A 25,853-nucleotide genomic window follows, 5' to 3' on the forward strand; every position below is an offset into this window, starting at 1 on the left:
AAAGTTCCGGTGTAACCCCGGAAGTACTTCACAAGGATCGGTACGCGCAAATTAAGCAATTTTAGGTGTGTCGAACAAAAATAAATTAAAAAATAAAATGTAAGGACTACTTTTGGAGAACTCGTGTTCGTTAAGATTTTGTGGTAATGTACAATTTTAACTAATTTAATTTCGTACACGTTGGTCATATTCACGAGACGACGCTGCGGTCACGTGACACCCCTCGTGACAGAAACAGGAAGTCAGAAGTGATGCTGTAGCTTCTCTTCTATGTTTTCATCTTGTTTATTAAAACCAAAATGACTTCGATAATAAAAGAGACGCAAAGGTAAGTCGTTATTTCGAATAATAGCAATTATTATAATGCGTCCTGCTCATCTTTCGACATCTACACGACTTTATAGTGACTTTATTCATCCGAAAATGTCAAATTATTTGTGTTTTGTTCATGAATCATGCGATACTTGTATCTCCTCTTTAAGAATCCATTCATTCGTCTTTCCATTGGTGTTTATTGTGTTACTCTTTAATGTCACAACTTTTGTAACATGCGTTTTTTCGTGGCAGCATAAAAGAGGCAGTTTCTTGTATCAATGGAATCGATGTCAACAAGTTCTCAAGATTGATCTCCAGGATCATACAGAAGCTTCATCTGAAGGTAAACAAGACTGTCCTTGTAAATCTACAGTGGTATGAAAAAGTTTGGGCACCCCTGTACATTTTCATGATTTTCCTTTATAAATCATTGGTTGTTTGGATAAAAAAATCCAGTTAACTATATCTTATAGGAGACAAACACTGTGATATTTGATAAGTGAAATAACGTTTATATGATTTACAGAAAGTGTGCAAGAATTATTTAAACAAAATTAGGCATGTGCATAAATGTAGGTACCCTTATATCGTATTAATTCATCGTTCAACTATTCAGTGCACTTTAAACAAGGAGATGCTTTATGGAAGAGTAATGCGGAAAAAGCCTTTTCTCTGCACACTCCACAAACGGGGTTGCTTGAGGTTTGCTAAAGCACATTTGGACAAGCCAGCTTCATTTTGGAATAAGGTGCTGTGGACTGATGAAACTAAAATAGAGTTATTTGGGCATAACCAGGGGCGTTATGCATGGCGGAAAAATAACACAGCATTCCAAGAAAAGAATTTGCTGCCTACAGTAAAATTTGGAGGTGGTTCTATCATGCTGTGGGGCTGTGTGGCCAGCGCAGGGGAATCTTGTTCAAGTTGAGGGGTGCATGGATTCCTCTCAATATCAGCAGATTCTGGAGAACAATGTCCAGGAATCAGTAACAAAGTTGAAGTTGCGCCGGGGCTGGATCTTTCAACAAGACAATGACCCTAAACACTGCTCAAAATCGACTAAGGCGTTCATGCAGAGGAACAAGTATAATGTTCTGGAATGATCTCAGTCCCCAGACCTGAATATTATTGAAAAGTTATGGTGTGATTTAAAGCGGGCGGTCCATGAAACCATCGAACCTGACTGAACTGGAGAGGATCTGTAAAGAAGAATGAGCCAAAATATCTTCCACCAGAATCCAGACCCTCATTGGAAGCTATAGGAAGCGTTTAGAGGCTGTTGTTTCTGAAGGAGGAGGATGCACAAAATATTGAGTAATTTTTCTTTTCTGATGCCTAAATTTATGCACATGCCTAATTTTGTTCAAATAATTCTTGCTCACTTTCTGTAAATCATATAAACTTTATTTCACTTCTCAAATATCACTGTGTTTGTCTCCTATAAGATATATTTAACTGGAATTTTTTATCTAAACAACCAATGATTTATAAAGGAAAATCATGAAAATGTACAGGGGTGCCCAAACTTTTTCATACCATCGTATGTGTCCCTCTGTAATTGAACATGTCAAACTGCCATATTTTTCTCTGTACATATTTTATTTATTGCATTCTCAGATCCAGACTGAGTAGTTATTGCCAGTGTTACAAACACATGACTTCCTCGTGGACACATTATCACAAAGAATGAAAGTAAATCAAATGAGATCATTAAAAAAATACATACACATGTTTTAAATAAATAAAGGTACTTAAAGTGCAAAGTAAAAGAAAAACAAATCAATTATGAATTAAATAACTGAGGTGTTTATAATCCAGAAATGTAAAGTACACACGTGTCACAAATGTGTATTAAGACCTACAACTTTTTGTTGTAATCGAACCCGTCAAACAGACTTTATTCCTCGTCTAAGACATGGATCTTGATGATGACACTTGTGCGGCGACTCTCTGATCAACCCAGGGGTCGACCTGCGTCCATGAAAGATCCTTCATTCTCACCGTGTTATGGTGAAGACAAGGACCAGTCCAACAACATCCTTGTGCTTTAAAGATCCGAACGACTCGAACCAATCGTTACAGTAGATAAAAATAAACGTTGTTTTCTTTCTGAACATTAATGTTTTACGTTGAACTTTTGTTCAGGGAGAGAGAGCGTTCAGCGACGAGGAGGAACAGAAACTCCAGACTGCTCTTGCGTTGGATAAACATGCTCTCAACCTGGTTCTTGAAACTTCTGCCTTCATCTTGGAGCAGGTAAGTGATGGAACACCATCATGAAGTTTAGTTTCAGTCGGCATCAGAACATCACAGTTAAAAATGTTATTGATTTATTTCTTATTTAATTTAATTGTATTTTTATCTATTTAATTACATAATATGTTTTAATGTATTTTTTATTAATTTAAAATGTTTAAACATTTAATTACATTTATATTCATTTTTTATTGAATTAAATTAATGTTTTAATCTACACGTTTCATTTTATTGTGTTTTATTCGTATTTATTTAATGTATTCAATCCTATACTATCAGAAATATGTTCCTATGTTGTGTTTACAATTCTGCTAATAAATGTTCTGATTCTAATCTTGAATCATTAATAGTTATTTGATAAATATTGAGATGAAAGTCAGTCGCACATCAAGACGGATCAACATTCTCTTGAAGAAAATAAATCAGCGACTATAATTCAGAATAAATAAATGCAACTGACAGGTTCCTCCACCTGGGGTCGCTGTTGCTCCTCAAATCTCTGCACCTGAATCCCCTCGTGTCCCTGTCCTCCTCAGGCGGTGTATCAAAATGTGAAGGCAGCATCTCTGCAGCAGCAGCTGGAGTCGGTTCAGCTGGACCCGGATAAGGCTGAAGTCTTGGCTCAGCTCTGGGCCTCGTCTGGACCGGAGCTGGTCGAGCGACTGAAGCAGAACATGTTTGCGCCGAAGAAGGTACTACTTCATAAAGTATTTATCAGTCCACATCAGACAAGACACAGCCTCAGGAAATACACAAGATTTGAATAATTTAATTCTTTGGCTTCAAACTGAATCATTCTTTAACGTATTAGAAGGTCGATGATACTCACCTGTAGGAGGCACTGTTGGTACTACTTGGTAGTACTGTGTTCTTCGCACACACTCTGTTGTCACTTTCTATTAGAAGATTATATCGTCAAGAATCTGTACATGACTCTATTACAGGGTCAACGATACCATATATTGAGATACTGTAGTAAAAAGTATATATGTGTAGTATTGTCGAGCACTTTACTCTGGTGTTGTGATACTGTAGTAACAATTATATATGTGTAGTATTGTCAAGTACTTGACTATGGTTTAGTGATAGTGTAGTAACAAGGATATATGTGTAGTATTGTCAAGTACTTGACTATGGTTTAGTGATAGTGTAGTAACAAGGATATATGTGTAGTATTGTCCAGTACTTGACTCTGGTGTTGTGATAGTGTAGTAACAAGGATATATGTGTAGTATTGTCCAGTACTTGACTCTGGTGTTGTGATAGTGTAGTAACAAGGATATATGTGTAGTATTGTCCAGTACTTGACTCTGGTGTTGTGATAGTGTAGTAACAAGTATATATGTGTAGTATTGTCCAGTACTTGACTCTGGTGTTGTGATAGTGTAGTAACAAGTATATATGTGTAGTATTGTCCAGTACTTGACTCTGGTGTTGTGATAGTGTAGTAACGAGTATATATGTGTAGTATTGTCAAGTAATTGACTCTGGTGTTGTGATAGTGTAGTAACAAGTATAGATGTGTAGTATTGTCCAGTACTTGACTCTGGTGTTGTGATAGTGTAGTAACAGGTATATATGTGTAGTATTGTCCAGTACTTGACTCTGGTGTTGTGATAGTGTAGTAACAAGTATATATGTGTAGTATTGTCCCGTACTTGACTCTGGTGTTGTGATAGTGTAGTAACGAGTATATATGTGTAGTATTGTCAAGTAATTGACTCTGGTGTTGTGATAGTGTAGTAACAAGTATATATGTGTAGTATTGTCCAGTACTTGACTCTGGTGTTGTGATAGTGTAGTAACAAGTATATATGTGTAGTATTGTCGAGTAATTGACTCTGGTGTTGTGATAGTGTAGTAACAAGTATAGATGTGTAGTATTGTCCAGTACTTGACTCTGGTGTTGTAGTATTTACAGACCACATGACTCTTGACAAAGTTGTAACTGTTTTCATTTGTTTTCAAACCTAAATATGTCCAAAAATCAGCTTTAAAAGCTGCTGGAGTCACTGTATCCTCTCGTCCTCAGTCATCATTCTTCCTTTAGCTGTGGACAACGTAACGACTGCGGCCATCTAGAGGCCGGATGTTTAATTGCAACACATCTTTACATGTTGATTGTACATAAAAAAAAAATGTATACTGCGATGTTGAATGTCAATGCAGTACTCCGAGCATATCGTAAAATTCAAGTGTATCAATAATTCCTTTCACAACTACAAACATCTGCTTTAATATTTTTTCGGGAGTCGACCGTATCCTCTCATCCTCAGTCATTGCCGAGATCTTGTGTGATTTAATTGATCCTGATGTGGAGGATGTAATCTTGTGGCCAGAAGTTTAATTGCAACACAAAAATGAACAAACGCCGGGAATTTAAACATAAAAATCTAATTATTTTATTTGATACACACTTTATTCAAATATAAACCATCAAAGTACTATGACAAAAATGAAATATTATTTAATCGCCAAAACTTTTTACGTGTGTTAAAAATACATAATGTGATGAAAAAAGCGAACTGAAAAAACTGAAAGAGCTTCTTCAAAAGGCGATGAAATCAAACATCTGCTTATAAAAACTTTAGGGAACAAGAGTCGAGGAGTTGGAGCAGCAGGGAAAAAAATCAACAAAGTTATTGTGACTGGACTCAAAATCCGAGTCGTGCGAGAGCTGCAGCCGCGGAGACTCGTGACTCTCAGATCAAATCTGTGGAGATGAAGGTCTCCGAGTTCCCGAATGTCCGAGGCATCCATCTGGATTTCAACAACAGGGTCACAAAGCGCTTAAACAATCAAAACAATATTCAATAAAGTATATATTTTAAAGGTCAAGATAAAACTGATAACACAATAGGAGTTCCAGAAAATCAAGGAAAAGCCTGAACAAATAAGATGTTTCTTGAAGGAGTCAGTACAATGGAATATGACGGGTGTATCTGAAAGGATTGCTGAGCAGATCAGTGTATAAATCAACATGTGAAACATATCTGACCCGAATGAAGGAATTGACCCGGAAAATCCCTTCTATTATAACAAGTCTGAGAAAATGCCACTACTTCACTGAAGAACAATTCAAGGCCACCATTGACATGGTCAACTTGATTTTCTGGAACTCCTGTGTTGCTCTCAGTGTTGTCTTGACCTTTAAAGTATATATTTGATTGAGTATTGTTTTGATTGTTTAAGCGCTTTGTGACCCTGGTCTGGAAAAGCGCTGTATAAATACAAATTACTTGCTAACTTCGGCCACATCAAGGAAGACCTGAGTCCCTTCAGTATAATCGTGTCGGGAACACGGATATCAATTTTTTTTATTATCTGGAAGGATATAATCTTTACGTGTTAGCAGGAAAAACAAAGGTGGAGGAGGAGAGGCCCTATTGATCAACAATACTAAGTATGAGACTATACAAGGCGTGTCAGATCATTTATGACGGATAAAATAAACAGAATCTAAGAGGAAATATGAATTTCCGACGAAAGAGGATACAGACTACTTAATAATTATTTTGTATAATGGTGTCAGGATGCGGAAGGAAACCCAGGCGCATTGTCTGGTTGTCAAACTTGACAGATTTATTGGCAGCAGGCAGAGGTATCGTCACAGGTAGTCCGGGAAATATACATCCGACAGGTAAGATATCCAGAAAAACAGGTCAAGGGCGCAGGCAGAAAAAATGAGAAAAACGTACCAGAGTCAAAACCGGGAAGGAAAAACAATCTTGAATTGGAAGTCTGAAACACGAACTAGACGAACACGAGACAACAAGTGTGACGAACCGACAAAGACTGAGGGAGAGTGAGCAGAATAAGGAAATCACTGGCAGCTGCAGCAAACAAGACAGGTGAAGACAATAACAATCAGCAGGGGGAGGGACCAGAAAGGAAACTCACAGACACAGAAGGAAGCAGGTTTCAAAATAAGAAAACAAAACACCAAGAAAGACACACAAGACATAACAAATGGTCACAGGTGTTAAAAATGAAACCATTGACTTGTACAGAATGATTAATGATGGCGGATAAAGGTCAGAGAAGCTAATCAGACATGGATAACAAAAGAAGATTCTGAAACTAAACAATGAGTTGAGCCTGAGAAACCTGAGACGGGTCAAAGTCAAGATAAACTCTGCTTCTCTAACTTTTCCCTTTCGGAACATGCATGTAATATGTGAACTACGAAGAAATGTGCCGTTGATGATTTAAACATGCCCGAAATAAACAATATTCATTCATTGAATCGAATGAATGAAGTTTTCTTCAACTCAGATGAGCCACTGAGTAGCTACAAGTGAAGGACGAGGTCTTTCTCAAGATGGAAGATTTGTTTAAATCCCTCAGATCAGGTTGATCAGGCTCATGAACGGATGCAATTTAAATTGTTAGTTGTTCTGTTTTTTTTTTACAAGGGATTTACCGATCTTACCTAAATGGATTAGTTAGTTAAATAATTAATACTTAATTATAGAGTTTATCGACTTTTAAACAGGTCAACAACTGTTCTTCTCTACTTCTTTTTAATCTAAGAAGAAACCAAAACAAATCTTGATTATAGTGGAAAATTGTTTGATTATAGTTGAAAATGGTTTGATTATAGTTGAAAATGGTTTGATTATAGTTGAAAATTGTTGGATTATAGTTGAAAAAGGTTTGATTATAGTTGAAAATTGTTGGATTATAGTTGAAAATGGTTGAATTATAGTTGAAAAAGGTTTGATTATAGTTGAAAATTGTTTGATTATAATTGAAAATTGTTTGTGATTATAGTTGAAAATTGTTTGATTATAGTTGAAAATTGTTGGATTATAGTTGAAAGTTGTTGGATTATAGTTGAAAATTGTTTGATTATAGTTGAAAGTTTTTTGGATTATAGTTGAAAATGGTTTGATTTCAGTTGAAAACTGTTTCATAACGGATGAAAATCGTTTGATTATGTTGATGATTTGCGTGAGAACGTGTTCTGACAAGTCTTGTTACAGTGAAGCGCGAACACTGCTGACCTTCAGTTGGTTTTCTCTTCGCGGTGACATTGATTGTTTTATTGAGGCGACAGAGAAAAGTGCACCTGAAGATGTGTAACCTTTGCTACCAATCAATGGCTTGTAAGACGAAGAAACAACAAAAACTATATAAACTGCCTCGAATCAATGTCTAGTTAAGAGAAGGTCAGAGGAACAAAGTGAAAGTTTTCTTCAGTGAACTTTCCTGGTATTTACACCACAGCCTGGATTCTAACAGGATTAAAATCCATTGAAACGTTTGCTACTTCCTGCCTTTGAGCTCGTACTTCCTGTGAGCGATGAACTATACTTGAGTTATGGCGGTGAAGTCAAGAAGCGAATGAACCGGGCTGAACCGGATCATGTACTGTATCTCAGATGTTTCTCCCTGCAGATGTGGACGCTTGTGTCCTGGTGAATAATGTGGCTCCACCTCACACCTGCTTTACAATCAATAAGTCACACATGGTTTATTATTATGGGCCCTCGAAGCATCATAAAACACTTAAGGTGCCCCCCCCCCTCGACACCGGGGGACTAATCCGTCACCTCGCCGTCGCTGAATTATGACCAATTAACAGTAAATCAACCAAACGGGCTGTTCAAGAAGAATCTTCATGATGTTCTATCTTGAAATGAAATGTTGATATACAAGGACTCATACCTTGATTAATCCTCCATCCATCCCTTTCTTCTGACCTGATCAGTAGTTGACCTTTGACCTTTCCCCTCAAACCTTAACATGATCATTTTCAAGACATATTGTCAAACACTTGAGTCAATAAGTAAGTAAGTAAGTAAAGGTTATTACAAAATATCTTTCACAAACGCTTTAACAATCAAAAAACAATACACAGTAAAAAGATATACTTTAAAAGATCAAGACACATATAAGACAAACACAGGAGTCTCAGAAAATCGGCAAATAAATAGCTCAAATAAAAGTGTCTTGAGATGTTTCTTGAAGGAGTCAGTAGATCATCAAACACAGATGTTTCTTGAAGGAGTCAGTAGATCATCAAACACAGATGTTTCTTGAAGGAGTCAGTAGATCATCAAACACAGATGTTTCTTGAAGGAGTCAGTAGATCATCAAACACAGAGATGGTTCCAAAGCTTAGGAGCAACAGTCTGGAAGGATTTCTCTCCTCTGGTCCGGAAGTTCAGGAACCATCAGTAGATTCTGATCCACAGACCTCAGAGCCCGAGCTGGGGTGTAAGTCTGGATCAGATCACTGATGGAAGGTCTGACCATGAATAGATCTGAAAGTAAGAACCAGAATTTTAAAATGATCCTGAAAGAAACTGGCAGCCAGTGAAGAGTTTGAAGGAGAAATGTGAGTTCTTCTACTAGAGCGGCTCAGAAGAGTTTTGTATGAACTGTAGGCGAGACACATCCTTCTGGTTTAGACATGAAAATAAACTGTTACAATAGTGTAAACGACACAAACTTATATTATAAGATCCAGATCATGATGTGACATTATTTTCCTGAGTTTAGAGATTTTTCTCAGTTAAAACAGTTTAAAATTATAATTTTCAAGACATTTTGTTGAACACTTTGAGTCGATTAGACATTCAGATCAGAAAAACACACACCAACCACATGTTTCATGAGCGTGTTTGCACTTTTGTGGGCGTGTGTTCAGGTTTGTTAGAATAAAGGTGTGTTGAAGTTGTTGTCAAGAATCGTTAAGTTGTTCCAGGGAAGTTTGATAAGATGTGAGTCAGCAGGTTGGATAAGATTGAAGCAGCATCATGTGACTGAGAGGATAAAAGTGTCCACCTGTGAAGGAGCGTTTCAGTTCCAGAGACATGGAGAAGATTAGAGTTGATCTGAGATCTTGTTGCATCTGTCTGGATCTACTGAAGGATCCAGTCTCTCTTCCCTGTGGACACAACTACTGTAAGACCTGTGTTGAAGGTCACTGGCAGGACAAGAAAGTCTACGAGTGTCCTCAGTGCAGACGGCGCTTCAGAGAGAGACCTGTCCTCCAGAAGAACACTGTGTTAGCAGAGTTAGTGGAGGAGCTGAAGAAGACTGGAGCAGCTGAGGACCTCTGCTCTGCTGGACCTGAAGATGTGGCCTGTGACGCCTGCACTGGGAGGAAGATGAAAGCCCTCCAGTCCTGTCTGATGTGTCTGGTCTCCTACTGTGACCTTCACCTCCAGACTCATCGAGAAGCTCCGGCCTTCAGGAGACACAAGCTGGTCCAGCCGTCCAAGCATCTGCAGGAGATGATCTGCCCTCAACACGAGGAGGAGAAGAAGATGTTCTGTCGTTCTGATCAGCAGCTCATCTGCCATCTCTGTGCTGAGGACCAACACAGAGATCATGTCATCGTCTTGGCGGCAGCAGAGAGGAGGGAGAGGGAGAAAGACGTGGATCAGAGCCGAGGAAGGATCCATCAGAAGATCCAGAAGAGAGAGAAGGAAGTGAAGCTGCTTCAGCAGGAGGACAAGAACATCAGAGTCTCTGCTGATAAAGCAGTGAAGACCAGTCAGGAGACCCACGACCAGATGTCTCAGATGATCCAGAGGAGAAGGTCTGGTGTGGAGCAGCAGATCAGATCTCAGCAGAAGACTGAAGCATCTCGAGTCCGAGGACGTCAGGAGCACCTGGAGCAGGAGATCTCTGAGCTGAAGAAGAAAGATGCTGAGCTGCAGCAGCTGTCACTCACCGACAGTCTCACCGACTTCTTCAAGAACTGGACCTCACTCTCAGAGGTCAGTGAAGACACGACCTCACTCTCAGAGGTCAGTGAAGACTGGACCTCCTCCACGACCCTTCAGCAAACTCACTGTCGCTTTGAGGAAGTAACAGCAGCCGTGTCAGCCTGCAGAGACCAAGTCCAGGACCTTCTGAGAGACACGTGGACCAACATCTCACTGATGATCCATCCAGAGAGAGAGCAGTTCCTCAGACACTCACAGGACATCACTCTGGATCCAAACACTGCAGGCTCATGTTTGATGTTGTCTGAAGGAAACAAGAAAGTGACAAACATGGGGAGACGTCAGTCTCGTCCTGATCATCCATACAGATTCACTTGTTATCAGGTCTTGAGTCCAGAGTCTCTGACTGGACGTTGTTACTGGGAGGTGAAGACAACAGGATATGTTCATGTAGCAGTTTCATACAAGAACATCAGCAGATCAGGAGAAGAACGTTTATTTGGAGAAAATGACAAATCTTGGTGTTTATATTGTAATGACTCTGGTTGTTCATTTATACACAACAACGTCACAACTAAAGTCTCCAGAGTCAGACCCTCCACAGTGGGGGTGTACCTGGATCACTCTGCAGGTCTTCTGTCCTTCTACAGCGTCTCTGAGACCATGACTCTCCTCCACAGAGTCCAGACCAGGTTCTCTCAACCTCTTCATGCTGGAGTCAGGGTTTTTTTTTCATCCTCGTGTGAGTTTGTGAAGCTGAAGTAGACGACAGTGAGATTGTGAGTCTCCAGGAGTGACATGATCACATGAAGCTTCAATGTTTGGATGAAAGTCTCTGAGAACGTTTGTCGTTTGTGCCGCAGTGAAGACACGGTGACGTCATGTGACTTTATTGTCCAGCATCTCTGAGTGATTTAGATTCTTACTGATGGTGACGAGAGTGTCTTCTTGTGACTCAAATCTTCTTTAATAAACACCATCATGATCAGACGAGTGTGTTGTTGTTGTTTTTACTGACACAATTCACCTCAACACAACTATAATAATACATAAGAAAATAAAAAGAGACAAAGTTCACTCATGTTAATATGATATGAATCATTTTAATTGTCATATGAATTTTCCTTGATCTGATGGAGTTGACCTCTGACCTCCCCCTAATAAATGTACTGAGAAGTCTGTATGATCCTTTTTAAGTCTTGCGCATGCACACACACTCATGCACACACACATGCTCACACTTGAAAACAAACAAACAAACATACACACACAAACATTCACAGGCACACACACACAAATATGCACACACACAAACATTCGTACACACACATACAAGCACACACATATGCACAAACATGCAAGATCTTGGACAAGAAAGGGAGCTTAGAAATAGGCCTGAAATTACTGAGGTCAGTTGGGTCTAAGCCTGGCTTTTTGAGCAGAGGCTCCACAATGGCATGTTTAAATGCATTGGGAAAAACCCCTGTGGAAAGTGGGAGGTTCACCATATTGGTTACCCAGGGGCCAATTACATCAAATACTTTGATAAAAAGCCTTCAAGGAAGGACGTCATCTGAGCAAGAGGAGGGTTTCATGTTGTTCACTAGTGCGGAAATATCACCCAAAGACACAGCAGTGAAGGAAGACCAAGAGGAGGAGAGGGGCTCAGAGACAGTAGGGGTTCCAAACAAAGGGGGAGAGATTTTCTCTTTGATCAATTTAATTTTGTCAATGAAAAATCGAAACAATGCTTTGCTGTCAGCTTCACAGAAGACAGGCGTGGTTTGAGGAGCAGGAGACACGAGAGAATTAATCGTGTCAAACAACACTTTGGGGTTTTTCTTATTTGCTGCTGCCAGTTTTCTGATATAATCAGATCTAGCAGTTTCCACCATCTCATTGTAAGAAGACATCAAATCCCTGAGGTGAAGTCTGTGCACCTCAAGTTTAGTGGACTTCCAGAGACGCTCAGTCTTTCGACAAAGTCTCTTCAGACTCAGGAGATCTTCATTTGTCCAAGGGCACCTTTTTTTCTGAATTTTCAAGTTCGATTTAACAGGTGCCACTTGATCCAGTATTTCAACACAATGAGTAGTGAAACAGTGAATCAAACTGTCCACGTTTGGGCAGTCATCAAAGGAAAGACGGTCAAACATAGCAGAAAAACTGTCTGCAGTATTGGCTGAGATGACACGCCTCTGAGACTTAACTTTCAAAGGCTTAGGTTCAGGGATGAAATCCAGGTTAAACAAGAAAAGAGAATGATCACTCAGATGGACATCATGTACAGATACATTAGAAATGTTCAGGCCAAGAGTAAAAACTAAGTCTAAAATGTGGCCTTTTTGATGAGTGGGTTCAGAAACATGTTGCTAAACATTTAAGGCTTCTGTTAAAGTTAAAAGTTATTTAGCAGAGCAAGATGTGACGTCATCAACATGAAGATTAAAGTCATCAAGAATAAGAACAGATTCCATTTGAATAATGGAAGATAAGAAGTCACTGAAGTCTTTCAAGAACACCGCCGCAGGACCAGGTTGACACACAATAGAAAGGTCTTGTAGAACCAACCAAGATCTTTTGAGACTCAAAAAAAGTGAATTCCTGTGTCTGAATCACTTTGCAAGAACAACTCTCCCTAAAAACTGTAGCCAGACCTCCTCCACGACCAGAGAGGCGAGGCTTCCCCAGGACAGCGCTCCCTACTGGACAGAGTTCATTCAGATGAATAAACTCTTCCTTTCTCTGCCAAGTCTCAGAAAGACATAATAAATCCAAAGTAACTCTTGTGAAAAGATCATTAAGAATAAAGGATTTATTAGTAATGGAGCGAACATTCAGAATTCCTACGTTCAGCACCGATGACGTCACTGACAGCAGAGCGGGATCTTTTGAAGAGAACAGCGGTCATGTGGGTGACAGCTGTCACTCACGTTCAACTCGGTAGTAAATGCCAAATTAAAGAGAGGAAATGAAAAAATCTTACCACCTTTCGTTGAGGTCTGGGCAGACGGCAGCGCTGACGTGTCGTCACACACTTCAGTGAGAGGAACGTCGATCAAACCTCGATGACGTCCAATGACATCAGAGTTCTTTCGAGGGATCACGACTGCGCGTCTCATCCTGACCTGTACTCCAGACCTACTCGATGCCTTGTGGAAATCGCCCGGTACTCGAGAGATCAAACGATATTCCACAGAGTCAATGAAAAGCGAAGGAGGAAACACACTAACTGGACGTTGGTAACTGTCGCGAGTGAAGTCCTCCATTGACTCTCTGATGTTTAAAAGAGCATCACGATCATAGATCAGTGATGCTTGAGACATATCTTTAGTGATATGAGCATAATATCCGGACAAGTAGTTAAAACGACTGTTTTTGGGAATTATTTCAAGAGCTCACGTTCTAGCAGCCGATCAAAGGCTTACCGGAAGCGGAAGGTTGTGTCTGAACAGCTGTCTTTCGAGCGACATCCATGAGAAGTTTCAGTCTGGCTTCCATCAACATCACTCTACGGAGACAGCTTTACTGAAGGTGTCCAGTGACATCATGATGTCGGGCTGACTCGGGTAAATTCACTTTTCTGATTCTCTTGGATCTGTCCTCAGCCTTTGACACAGTTGATCACCAGATCCTGCTGAAAAGACTGAGGGATGATGTGGGACTGTCTGGGTCTGTGTTAGAATGGTTCTCATCTTACCTTTCTGGGCGCAGTTTTAGTGTATCTGCCAATCAAATGAGGTCTGAATCATCTGTTGTGTGGAGTCCCTCAAGGTTCTGTTCTGGGTCCTTTATTGTTTTTGCTGTACTTGATTCCCGTCGGTAAAATTATTCAGAGATTTCCTGATGTTTCTTATCACATTTTTGCTGATGACATCCAGCTCTACTGCTCTTTTGATCCAACTGAGACCCATAGGCTGAACAGCTTAGTCAATTGTTTGCTAGAAATCAAACAATGAGTGAAAACACTTTGCAGCTAAATGTGGACAAAACTGAAACACTGGTGATTGCTCCTGATGATAAGGTTCAAGGGTTGAGTCTACTTGGGTGACTTAGGTCAGTCTGTCAAATTGAGCCTGAGAAACCTGGGTGTTGTCTTTGATAAAGACATGTCTCTTGTTCAACACTGCAGAAAACTGACCAGAAACTGTTTCCTTCAACTGAGAAAAATCCCTAAACCTAGGAAAATGTTGTCATAACATGATCTGGAGCTTGTAATCCATGCGTTTGTGTCTTCTCACCTGAACTATTGCAACAGTTTGTTTTCATGTCCTAACAAGAAGGAGCTGTCTCGCCTGCAGTTGATTCAGAACTCTGCAGAAAGAATTCTGACCAGCTCAAGTAGAAGAACTCACATTTCTCCGATCCTTAAAACTCTTCCCTGGCTTCCAGTTTCTTTTAGGATCAACTTTAAAATTCTGGTTCTTACTTTCAGATCTATTACTTTCAGATCTGATCCAGCCTTACACCCCAGCTCGGGCTCTGAGGTCTGTGGATCAGAATCTACTGATGGTTCCACGCACACGGTTCAGGACCAGAGGAGAGAAATCCTTCCAGGCTGTTGCTCCTAAGCTTTGGAACGATCTTCCTCTCTCTTTGCACTTGATGGATCTACTGACTCCTTTAAGAAACATCTTAAGACGTTTTTATTTGTTCAGGCTTTTCCTTGATTTTCTGGAACTCCTGTTGTGTTATCATTTTTATCTTGACCTTTAAAGTATATACTTTATTGAATATTGTTTTGATTGTTTAAGCGCTTTGTGACCCTGGTCTGGAAAAGCGCTATACAAATAAAAAATTACTTACATACTTACTTACACACTCAAACCCGCACACATACAGTGGTATGAAAAAGTTTGGGCACCCCTGTATATTTTCATGATTTTCCTTTATAAATCATTGGTTGTTTGTATAAAAAAATCCATTTAAATATATCTTATAGGAGACAAACACAGTGATATTTGAAAAGTGAAATAAAATGTATATGATTTTCAAAAGGTGTGCAAGAATTATTTAAACAAAATTAGGCATGTGCATAAATTTAGGCACCCAAGGAAAATCTCAGATAAACGGAGGCGCAGGATGGTGAGAACAGTCACAGTCAACCCACAGACCAGCTCCAAAGACCTTAACATCAACTTGCTGCAGCTGGTGTCGCTGTGCATCGTTCAACTATTCAGAACACTTTACACATGAGATTCTTTATGGAAGAGTAATGCGGAAAAAGCCTTTTCTCTGCACACGCCACAAACAGACGCTTGAGGTATGCTAAAGCACATTTGAACAAGCCAGCTTAATTTTGGAATAAGGGGCTGTGGACTGATGAAACTAAAATAGAGTTATTTGGGCATAACCAGGGGCGTTATGCATGGCGGAAAAATAACACAGCATTCCAAGAAAAGAACTTGCTGCCTAAAGTAAAGTTTGGTGGTGGTTCCATCATGCTGTGTGTGGCCAGTGCAGGGGAACCTTGTTAAAGTTGAGGGGCGCATGGATTCCTCTTAATATCAGCAGATTCTGGAGAACAATGTCCAGGAATCAGTAACAAAGTTGAAGTTGCGCTGGGGCTGGATCTTTCAACAAGACAATGATCCTAAACACTGCTCAAAATCTACTAAGGCGTTCATGCAGAGGAACAAGTATAACGTTCTGGAATGATCTCAGTCCCCAGACCTGAATATTATTGAAAAGTTATGGTGTGATTTAAAGCGGGCGGTCCATGAAACCATCGAACCTGACTGAACTGGAGAGGATCTGTAAAGAAGAATGATCCAAAATACCTTCCACCAGAATCCAGATCCTAATTGGAAGCTATAGGAAGCGTTTAGAGGCTGTTGTTTCTGAAGAAGATGCACAAAATATTGAGTAATTTTTCTTTTGTGATGCCTAAATTTATGCACATGCCTAATTTTGTTTAAATAATTCTTGCACACTTTCTGTAAATCATATAAACTTTATTTCACTTCTCAAATATCACTGTGTTTGTCTCCTATAAGATATATTTAACTGGATTTTTTTATCCAAACAACCAATGATTTATAAAAGAAAATCATGAAAATGTACAGGGGTGCCCAAACTTTTTCATACCACTGTATGTCCACACATACAAGCTTGCATAAAACGTACATACTTACACTCTAGCACGCACGTACGGGCACAAAAACTCAAGCAAGCACACACGCACTCAATTACACACACACACATTCAACCACACACGTACACAATTAAAACGTACTTACTTACGCACACTCAAGCACACACACACATACCCTCTGTCTTAGATAATCAAGGTGTGTTGAAGTCATTGTCGAGATCATCATGTCTTTCGGGGAAGTTTGATAATATGTGGATCAACAGGTCAGATCAGATTGAAGCAGCATCATGTGACTGAGAGGATAAAAGTGTTCACCTGTGAAGGAGTGTTTCAGTCGCAGAGACATGGAGACTAGAGTTGATCTGAGATCTTGTTCCATCTGTCTGGATCTACTGAAGGATCCAGTCTCTCTTCCCTGTGGACACAACTACTGTAAGACCTGTGTTGAAGGTCACTGGCAGGACAAGAACATCTACGAGTGTCCTCAGTGCAGACGGAGCTTCAGCGAGAGACCTGTCCTGCAGAAGAACACCGTGTTAGCAGAGTTAGTGGAGGAGCTGAAGAAGACTGGAGCAGCTGAGGACCTCTGCTCTGCTGGACCTGAAGATGTGACCTGTGACGTGTGCACTGGGAGGAAGATGAAAGCCCTCCAGTCCTGTCTGGTGTGTCTGGTCTCCTACTGTGACCTTCACCTCCAGACTCATCGAGAAGCTCCGGCCTTCAGGAGACACAAGCTGGTCCAGCCGTCCAAGCATCTGCAGGAGATGATCTGCCCTCAACACGAGGAGGAGAAGAAGATGTTCTGTCGTTCTGATCAGCAGCTCATCTGCCATCTCTGTGCTGTGGACCAACACAAAGATCATGTCATCGTCTCGGCGGCAGCAGAGAGGAGAGAGAGAGAGAAAGACGTGGATCAGAGTCGAGGAAGGATCCATCAGAAGATCCAGAAGAGAGAGAAGGAAGTGAAGCTGCTTCAGCAGGAGGAGAAGAACATCAGAGTCTCTGCTGATGAAGCAGTGAAGACCAATCAAGAGACCCACGACCAGATGTTTCAGATGATCAGATCTCTGGAGGAGACTGAAGCCGCTCGAGTACGAGGACTTCAGGAGCAGCTGGAGCAGGAGATCTCTGAGCTGAAGAAGAAAGATGCTGAGCTGCAGCAGCTGTCACTCACCGACAGTCACAGCGTCTTCCTGAAGAACTTGACCTCACTCTCAGAGGTCAGTGAAGACACGACCTCACTCTCAGAGGTCAGTGAAGACACGACCTCACTCTCAGAGGTCAGTGAAGACACGACCTCCTCCACGACCCTTCAGCAAACTCACCGTCGCTTCGAGGAAGTAACAGCAGCCGTGTCAGCCTGCAGAGACCAAGTCCAGGACCTTCTGAGAGACACGTGGACCAACATCTCACTGATGATCCATCCAGAGAGAGAGCAGTTCCTCACACAAACACAGGACATCACTCTGGATCCAAACACTGCACACTCAAGGTTGATGTTGTCTGAAGGAAACAAGAAAGTGACAAACATGGGGAGAAGTCCGCCTCGTCCTGATCATCCAGAGAGATTCACTTGTTATCAGGTCTTGAGTCAAGAGTCTCTGACTGGACGTTGTTACTGGGAGGTGAAGACAACAGGATATGTTCATGTAGCAGTTTCATACAAGAACATCAGCAGATCAGGAGAAGAACATTTATTTGGAGAAAATGACAAATCTTGGTGTGTATATTGTCACAACTCTGGTTGTTCATTTATACACAACAACGTCACAAGTAAAGTCTCCAGAGTCAGACCCTCCACAGTGGGGGTGTACCTGGATCACTCTGCAGGTCTTCTGTGCTTCTACAGCGTCTCTGAGACCATGACTCTCCTCCACAGAGTCCAGACCAGGTTCTCTCAACCTCTTCATGCTGGAGTCAGGGTTTTTTTTTCATCCTCGTGTGAGTTTGTGAAGCTGAAGTAGACGACAGTGAGATTGTGAGTCTCCAGGAGTGACATGATCACATGAAGCTTCAATGTTTGGATGAAAGTCTCTGAGAACGTTTGTCGTTTGTGCTGCAGTGAAGACACGGTGACGTCATGTGACTTTATTGTCCAGCATCTCTGAGTGATTTAGATTCTTACTGATGGTGACGAGAGTGTCTTCTTGTGACTCGAATCTTCTTTAATAAACTCCATCATGATCAGACGAGTGTGTTGTTGTTGTTTTTACTGACACAATTCACCTCAACACAACTATAATAATACAAAAGAAAAATAAATAAAATAGAGACAAAGTTCACTCATGTTAATATGATATGAATCATTTAAATTGTCACATAGAAATTTTCCTTGATCTGATGGAGTTGACCTTTGACCTCCCCCTAATAAATGTACTGAGAAGTCTATATGATCCTTTTGACCACACACACACACACACTCATGCTCACACTTGCAAACAAACAAACATACACACACAAAAATTCACAGGCACACACACAAGCACACACACAAATATTAACACACACAAATATTCATACACACACAAGCACACACGTATGCACAAACATGCAAACATATATGCGCACACACATGTACACACATGCATGCAGTCCTGGCACAAACACCCACACACACTTTCACAAAATCAAACACGCACACACAAGCACAAACACACACAGACACAAGCACAAACATGTACACAGTCACATAACAAACATTTACACACACACACACACACCCACCTACTAAAACGGATAAAACTGGAGTCCGTTTCCGTCGCTCCAACACGACGTCACCTCCGGGTCTTAATACTTTGCTTTATGGAGAAAAGAGGTCAATGCAGAGTGTAGCGGGTCATTTATTCGCCGCTTCAAGTCAAACAAAGATACAAACTTTTACGATCGATCGGACGCGCTCTTTGCCGGCAGCTCTACAGGTCAATAGCTCCGGGAAAGACCGTCCCGAACAATAATAACATTGCTCTATTCAAGGCAAATTTGCGGGCCCAGAGGTCCTCCCCCTATCGCCCTATTGGTTCCCTCAAACTCCCTGTGTCACGATCTCCTGTGGAGAGCTCCTCCAACTTTGCTTCCTTTTCCAATCATGCAAATGCTCTTCGGTGGAGGTAACTGTCTCCTAGCCCCCCCCCCTCCTGGGTGTGTCCCTGCTTTGTTATTTTGATCCACGACCCAAGGTGTGAAAAGGGCAGAAAAACACGTTTGAATAACCGTTGTCTTGACTCTACGTCTGTTCCAAGCTTGCCCCGAAAACAGTGTGTCAGTCTGGAGTGAAATGTTGACTGGGAATGTGTATTCAAACGTCCAAGCTCCTAGATGAAGCCAGTAACCTATACTTTATATTTTGATTATCTTTTAGCATTCATTTAAGTCTGGCGCATACGTATAGTGTATAATAATTTCCAATCTAACACTACACACGCACAAACATGCACACGCATGCTAACATTGCTAGCACAAGTACACAAATGTACAAATACACACACAAACAAGCACAAACATGCACAAACACAAGCACAATCATGCACACACACACGCAAACATGCACACGCATGCAAACAGTCATAACACAAGTACACAAATGTACAAATACACACACAAACAAGCACAATCATGCACAAACACAAGCACAATCATGCACACACACAAGCGCAAACATGCACACGCATGCAAACAGTCATAGCACAAGTACACAAATGTACAAATACACACACAAAAAAGCACAAACAAGCACACACACATGCACAAACAGAAACTCACACGATTAAGATGATCAAGTCCATCAAGACGTGAAGTGTTCACAACACAAACACAATCATTGTGCGATCATGAAGACTTTGTTGTATTTTATGAAACCGTCAGAGCATGTTGTGCGTTTGTTTTCACGTTGATTCCATTGACGACACAAGAGAAGCTTTGATGTTCTGTCGACGCTTGTTTCAGCTGCAGAGTGTCGGCTGGCAGTTGAACCTGCAGATGGCGCAGTCGAGTCAGGCCCGGCTGAAGTCTCCCAGTGCTGTCCTGCAACTGGGCCTCCACAGCGAAGGCTCTGCGGTGAGTACACACACACACACACACGCACACGCACACACCCCCACACACACACACACACACACACACACACACACACACACACACACACACACACACACACACACACACACACACACTCATAACAACTGGTTCCAGTTCAGTTTTTACTCTAATACAAAGATAGAGAACCTGTGGTTTGATCGTAAGTCAAACTATTTTCTAATCCATGCTTTTAATAGCCATCACTGTGGATCCCCCGTGTGTGAGTGTGTGTGTGTGTGTGTGTGTGTGTGTGTGTGTGTGTGTGTGTGTGTGTGTGTGTGTGTGTGTGTGTGTGTGTGTGTGTGTGTGTGTGTGTGTGTGTGTCGACCTGCTGCAGACGCACATCTGGCTGCACAGTTAGTGATTTGAAAAAACAAAAAAAAACAACGATCGGGGAGCTTGTTAACCGAACCTCCAGGGTCTCGCTGCTCTCTTGGAGGCTTAACTTTGAAGCCAGAACGTCCATTTATTTGTGGGTTTGTAACATGAATGTGGAGCACAATCTGCTCTCCTGAGCATTTCCAGCAATTTTCTTTTCTCTGCTACACAACAACACGACGGCTTGAAAACGAGGCATCAGGCGGAAATCGATGGAGCTTGAATGTGTTTTCACGGATCCACGTTTAATTAGCTCGACCAGCACTTACAGGATCCTGGGCAGCGATGTTGCTGGTTCGAGCCCCGACCCCGGCTCTCTCCCCCCGGACTTGTTATCATTGGAGGAAAACTTTGAGAGCCGGCCATGTGTGAGGCTAGTTTTTGTGTTTGTTTTTTCTGTTCCTGGCAAGTGACAAGAAAGTGTGGGAAACAATCTGATCCTTCTTCGGACAATCTGGTATCTATTGGTTGAACTGTGAGGCCGTCGGGAATGTCTTTGTGCTGCGAATACATGTTTCTCCTACTGTCAACAATAAACACACACACACACACATCTACAAACACACATGCATAGACACACACATGCACAGACCACACATACACAAACACACACATACATCTAAACACATATGCACAAACGCACACATCTACGAACACGCACACACATATGCACAAACACACACATATGCACAAACACACACACATGCACAAACACACACACGTGCACAAACACACACACATCTAAACACATATGCACAAACGCACACATCTACGAACACGCACACACATATGCACAAACACACACATATGCACAAACACACACACGTGCACAAACACACACACACATCTAAACACATATGCACAAACGCACACATCTACGAACACGCACACACATATGCACAAACACACACACATGCACAAACACACACACGTGCACAAACACACACACACATCTAAACACATGCACAAACGCACACATATGCACAAACACACACATATGCACAAACACACACACGTGCACAAACACACACATGCACAAACACACACATCTAAACACATATGCACAAACGCACACATCTACAAACACGCACACACATATGCACAAACACACACACATGCACAAACACACACACGTGCACAAACACACACACACATCTAAACACATATGCACAAACGCACACATCTACGAACACGCACACACATATGCACAAACACACACATATGCACAAACACACACACGTGCACAAACACACACATGCACAAACACACACACATCTAAACACATATGCACAAACGCACACATCTACGAACACGCACACACATATGCACAAACACACACATATGCATGAACCCACCCATCTACACACATATGCACAAACACACACATATGCACAAGCACACACATATGCATGAACCCACCCATCTACACACATATGCACAAACACACACATATGCACAAGCACACACATATGCACGAACACACCCATCTACACACATATGCACAAACACACACGTCTACGAACGCGCACACTCACATTTACAAATACAGACAGATGCACAAACATGCACACACACATTTACAAATATACACACACATGCACACATATACACACTAACATGCACAAACTGAAACACATTCACAAACACACACACACATGCACAAAGAGACACCTGCACAAACATGCACACATATGCACACATATACACACTAACATGCACAAACTGAAACACATTCACAAACACACACACACATGCACAAAGAGACACCTGCACAAACACGCACACATATGCGCGAACACACTTCTACAAACTCGCACAAACAAATTCACAAAAACAAAATTAAAAAAACCACCACACATGCACAAACCTGCGCACACACATGTAAAAACATTAACACAAACACACAAACTCTGTTTGTGTAGACACACCATTGTTAGGCCGAAAACTGGAACAAAATATGTCAATTTATCGTGATTTAACAACTAAACATAACAAATTAAAGACCAAAAACATGTGAATAAACACAAAAAGGTTTTATTTTTTTCAATATTCCGTCATGTTTTCCTCCAGAGCAGCTGTTACTCAACAAACAAAACGCACCTTAAATTCTCCTTAAACGGTTGTGGACGAGGTGCGCGAGCAGCTGACCTCGCTGCACATCTGTGTGTCGTCAAGGATGCTTCAAACATCGAGGCGATTAAAACACACTTTATGAGTCAACCCTGGGCTTGATCTGTCGCTGCGAGCATCTGATGCTCAAGACCATTATGAGAGTCTGCTCCTCAAACTGCTTTGTGTTCCGTCCCCGGAGACCCGGGTTCTGCCTAAAGTGTGTGGAATTAGTCACGACGTATTGACACGTCTTCCAATGGTTGCCTGTCGGCCATAAACGTATTTATGTTCAGACGTATAAATAGATATATATGCAACGTTTTCCTATATCCTTGTGAGTTTTTTTTTTTTTTTTTCCCCTCGTCCTGGTTTCCCAAGGCGAGTGAAAGAGGAGGCATTAATTTATTTAAATCCACTTCCAGAATTCCCTCATGTGGGAGGAGAGAGCTGGAGGCTGAAACAAGCCTTCAAAAAAAGGATCAGACTCACTTGAGCGTCGCTCAGGAGATTATCCTGCACCCGCCGGTAGGGGGTGCTGTTGCCTCACAGTTGTGGCCCTCGGGTTCCTCTCCGGCCGCTGATTTTTGACGTTTCACTTCCATCTGTTATCGTGTGTTTACACATTCTACACATTCTCAAGTTGTACATCATCTCAGGAGTTGGGAGTAGAATAGAAGATGATGATCGTGAGAGGGAAGGATATTAAAGAGGAGAAGTTTCTGTGCTTTATTGATCGCTTGGAGCTGGAATAAGGGGGAACTTTGAGCGGCTCTCGTCCGACTGACTTCTTTCTTCATTAGTGCTCCCCCTGGAGAGGGCTGTCACTGCGCGTCACATCTCTGTCGCCCCACCGCGTGACGAGGCGTTGATGGGCGTCTCGGTGTCTTAAGGAGGGGTTTTATAAATGTTCTACCCCGGCAGAGAAACTTGGGAACTCTACTTGGTAATTTCGGGTCACGACAACGGGGCCGCAGCCCGAAAAAACAACAATTACACGGATTCAAAGGTTGCAAATGAAAACCAGGAGGTGCTGGTTTTGACTAGATGTTGCAAATTAAAGTTTAAAAACAGACCATTTCACGATCTGGAAATAAATGAAAGGTTTACAACTGAAACTCCAACTCTCCTCTCATGTAGTAAATGTTCTTCTCTCCGAGACGCAGTAAGTTCCTCATCATGACCATGTTTTACACTCATTACTTTATAAAGTTGCTCTGAAATCTGGACGAACGAGAGGTTACGAGAGTCCATAATGACGTAATAATGGCTTCACTCCTCCTCCAGCTGTAATCACGCCCTGCTTTGTTTATACAACGAGCCCCTTGGAGTTGGAGATTTGCGGAATTGACGATGCGCAGTGACAAACCTCCAAGCTTGACCGATCACAGCGGGGTGGGTGTGGTTATGGTCAACAAGATTTAATCTCCAGAAGAACAAAGGGTTTTCAGTGGGCGGAGTTTAAGATCATTTTCTGATGTCAATGTTTCAATGAAAAGAGAGTTTGTGTTTCGTTCATATTTAACTAAAAATCCATGAACTATTCACCATGTATTTATCAGTTGTTTAGATTATTTAACGTCATTATTTGATCCTATACCCAGCATGCCAGGGTCACATCCCTCTCACCAAACCTCTCAGTAATGGTGAACCTGATCCTGATGGGAAGTTACGATCATTGCAATGAAATGATACAACAATTGAGATTATACTTCCTTTTGCAGACAGTTTGGTAAATATCCTATTTTTTTTCCGGCTGCAAACTTCTCTTAAAATAATGAGTGTGATTGAGTTCTACGCCCGTGTTTTAGGCAGAGATACGCACGATGGAACAAATGTGTTTCTGACTCCCCCTGGTGGTGCAGTTGCTCATAGCTAATGTGATGAGTGAGATAGATTTGAATAAACTATCATCTGTCCTGATGCTTTCCAGGGTGTCCTCCTACTGAAATTGATATTAATAATAAATATAATGTTTGATAAATGATTTATTCAGTGTTTACTAACAACCAGTGATTCACACCTTTATGGGGTTTCACGCAATAGATGTCGAAAGATATTAACTTATGCTCGCCAGTCTTCAAAATAAGCTATTTTCCGCACTATAAGGTGCACTTAAAACCCTTTAAATTTCTCAAACGACAGTGCGCCTTATAATCGGAGCACTTTACATATGAACATTACCTGGTGAGTGACTTGTTTACAAACACTTTCATGACTCTGCGCCGACTGAGCCGAAACGCCGTAGGCGGGATTACTTCATTGCGTCATCACGGGGTGGGATTTACGACGCACGTCACATCATGGCGGACGTCCATGGAGTAAGATTACTGCCACCGGTTTGAGCGAGTGCGTCTTGGTGGTTGTACGCTCAAAATCACTCTGTTGCGCGCTCAACCAGTCATACACGCGCGTTAAACATGTCATATACGCGCGCTCTAGCCGTCATACACGCGCTCAACTTCACTGTCTGCTCACAACACCACTCTCGCCCGCTGCCTTTTAAAACACCATTTGAACATCGTTACCATTCGAGTGAATGGAGTTGTCAGAACGCTTAATAAAGTTTGACTTTATCTGACTGTTTTGTTGACGTTCCCTTTAGCACAGCTTTATCTAGTGGATGCATAACACAACCCCAGTCAAACGTTTGACCGTATCTTTTATTCTGTGCGCCTTATAATCCAAAGCAAACGCAAACTATTTATGAAAACACTTCTAAAATAGGCCATTCATTGACGGTGCACCTTATAATCCGGTGCCTAATAGTGTCCGCAATTGTTTTTATTACTGTAGCTCATCAATGAAAATAATCTTAGGCCTATATATGTATTTAAGTGTGGACATTTTGTTTCTGGTGCAGCCGGTGTTTTGTTGTGGAGACAGAAGTGCTGAGGAGAAGATGATAAAATGAGAGCGGGTGATTACAGCTGATGAATGGCGCT

The 25,853-nt window shown here is 41.4% G+C and overlaps 3 protein-coding genes across 3 annotated transcripts in view; all 3 read left to right on the forward strand.

Moving 5' to 3' along the window:
- Positions 1–222: 222 nt before the first annotated feature.
- commd10 (COMM domain containing 10) overlaps positions 223–25,853 on the forward strand; it is a 92,631-nt gene continuing 67,000 nt past the window's right edge. Inside the window, exons 1-5 of the mRNA XM_087812432.1 lie at positions 223–328; positions 568–658; positions 2,461–2,571; positions 3,108–3,263; positions 20,290–20,400. Coding sequence (XP_087668558.1) covers positions 300–328; positions 568–658; positions 2,461–2,571; positions 3,108–3,263; positions 20,290–20,400 — 498 coding nt within the window. The 5' untranslated portion in view covers positions 223–299. The remainder of the gene's footprint in view (positions 329–567; positions 659–2,460; positions 2,572–3,107; positions 3,264–20,289; positions 20,401–25,853) is intronic.
- Positions 9,296–11,243, forward strand: LOC148090111 (tripartite motif-containing protein 16-like). Its single transcript, XM_087812322.1, has one exon. The coding sequence runs from the start codon at positions 9,393–9,395 to the stop codon at positions 11,016–11,018; it is 1,626 nt and encodes a 541-aa protein (XP_087668448.1). The 5' UTR covers positions 9,296–9,392; the 3' UTR covers positions 11,019–11,243.
- LOC148090112 (E3 ubiquitin/ISG15 ligase TRIM25-like) lies at positions 16,518–18,534 on the forward strand. Its single transcript, XM_087812333.1, has one exon. The coding sequence runs from the start codon at positions 16,692–16,694 to the stop codon at positions 18,309–18,311; it is 1,620 nt and encodes a 539-aa protein (XP_087668459.1). The 5' UTR covers positions 16,518–16,691; the 3' UTR covers positions 18,312–18,534.

This window comes from Callionymus lyra, chromosome 1 (assembly GCF_982586985.1).
Source record: "Callionymus lyra chromosome 1, fCalLyr1.hap1.1, whole genome shotgun sequence".
Classification (NCBI taxonomy): domain Eukaryota; kingdom Metazoa; phylum Chordata; class Actinopteri; order Syngnathiformes; family Callionymidae; genus Callionymus; species Callionymus lyra.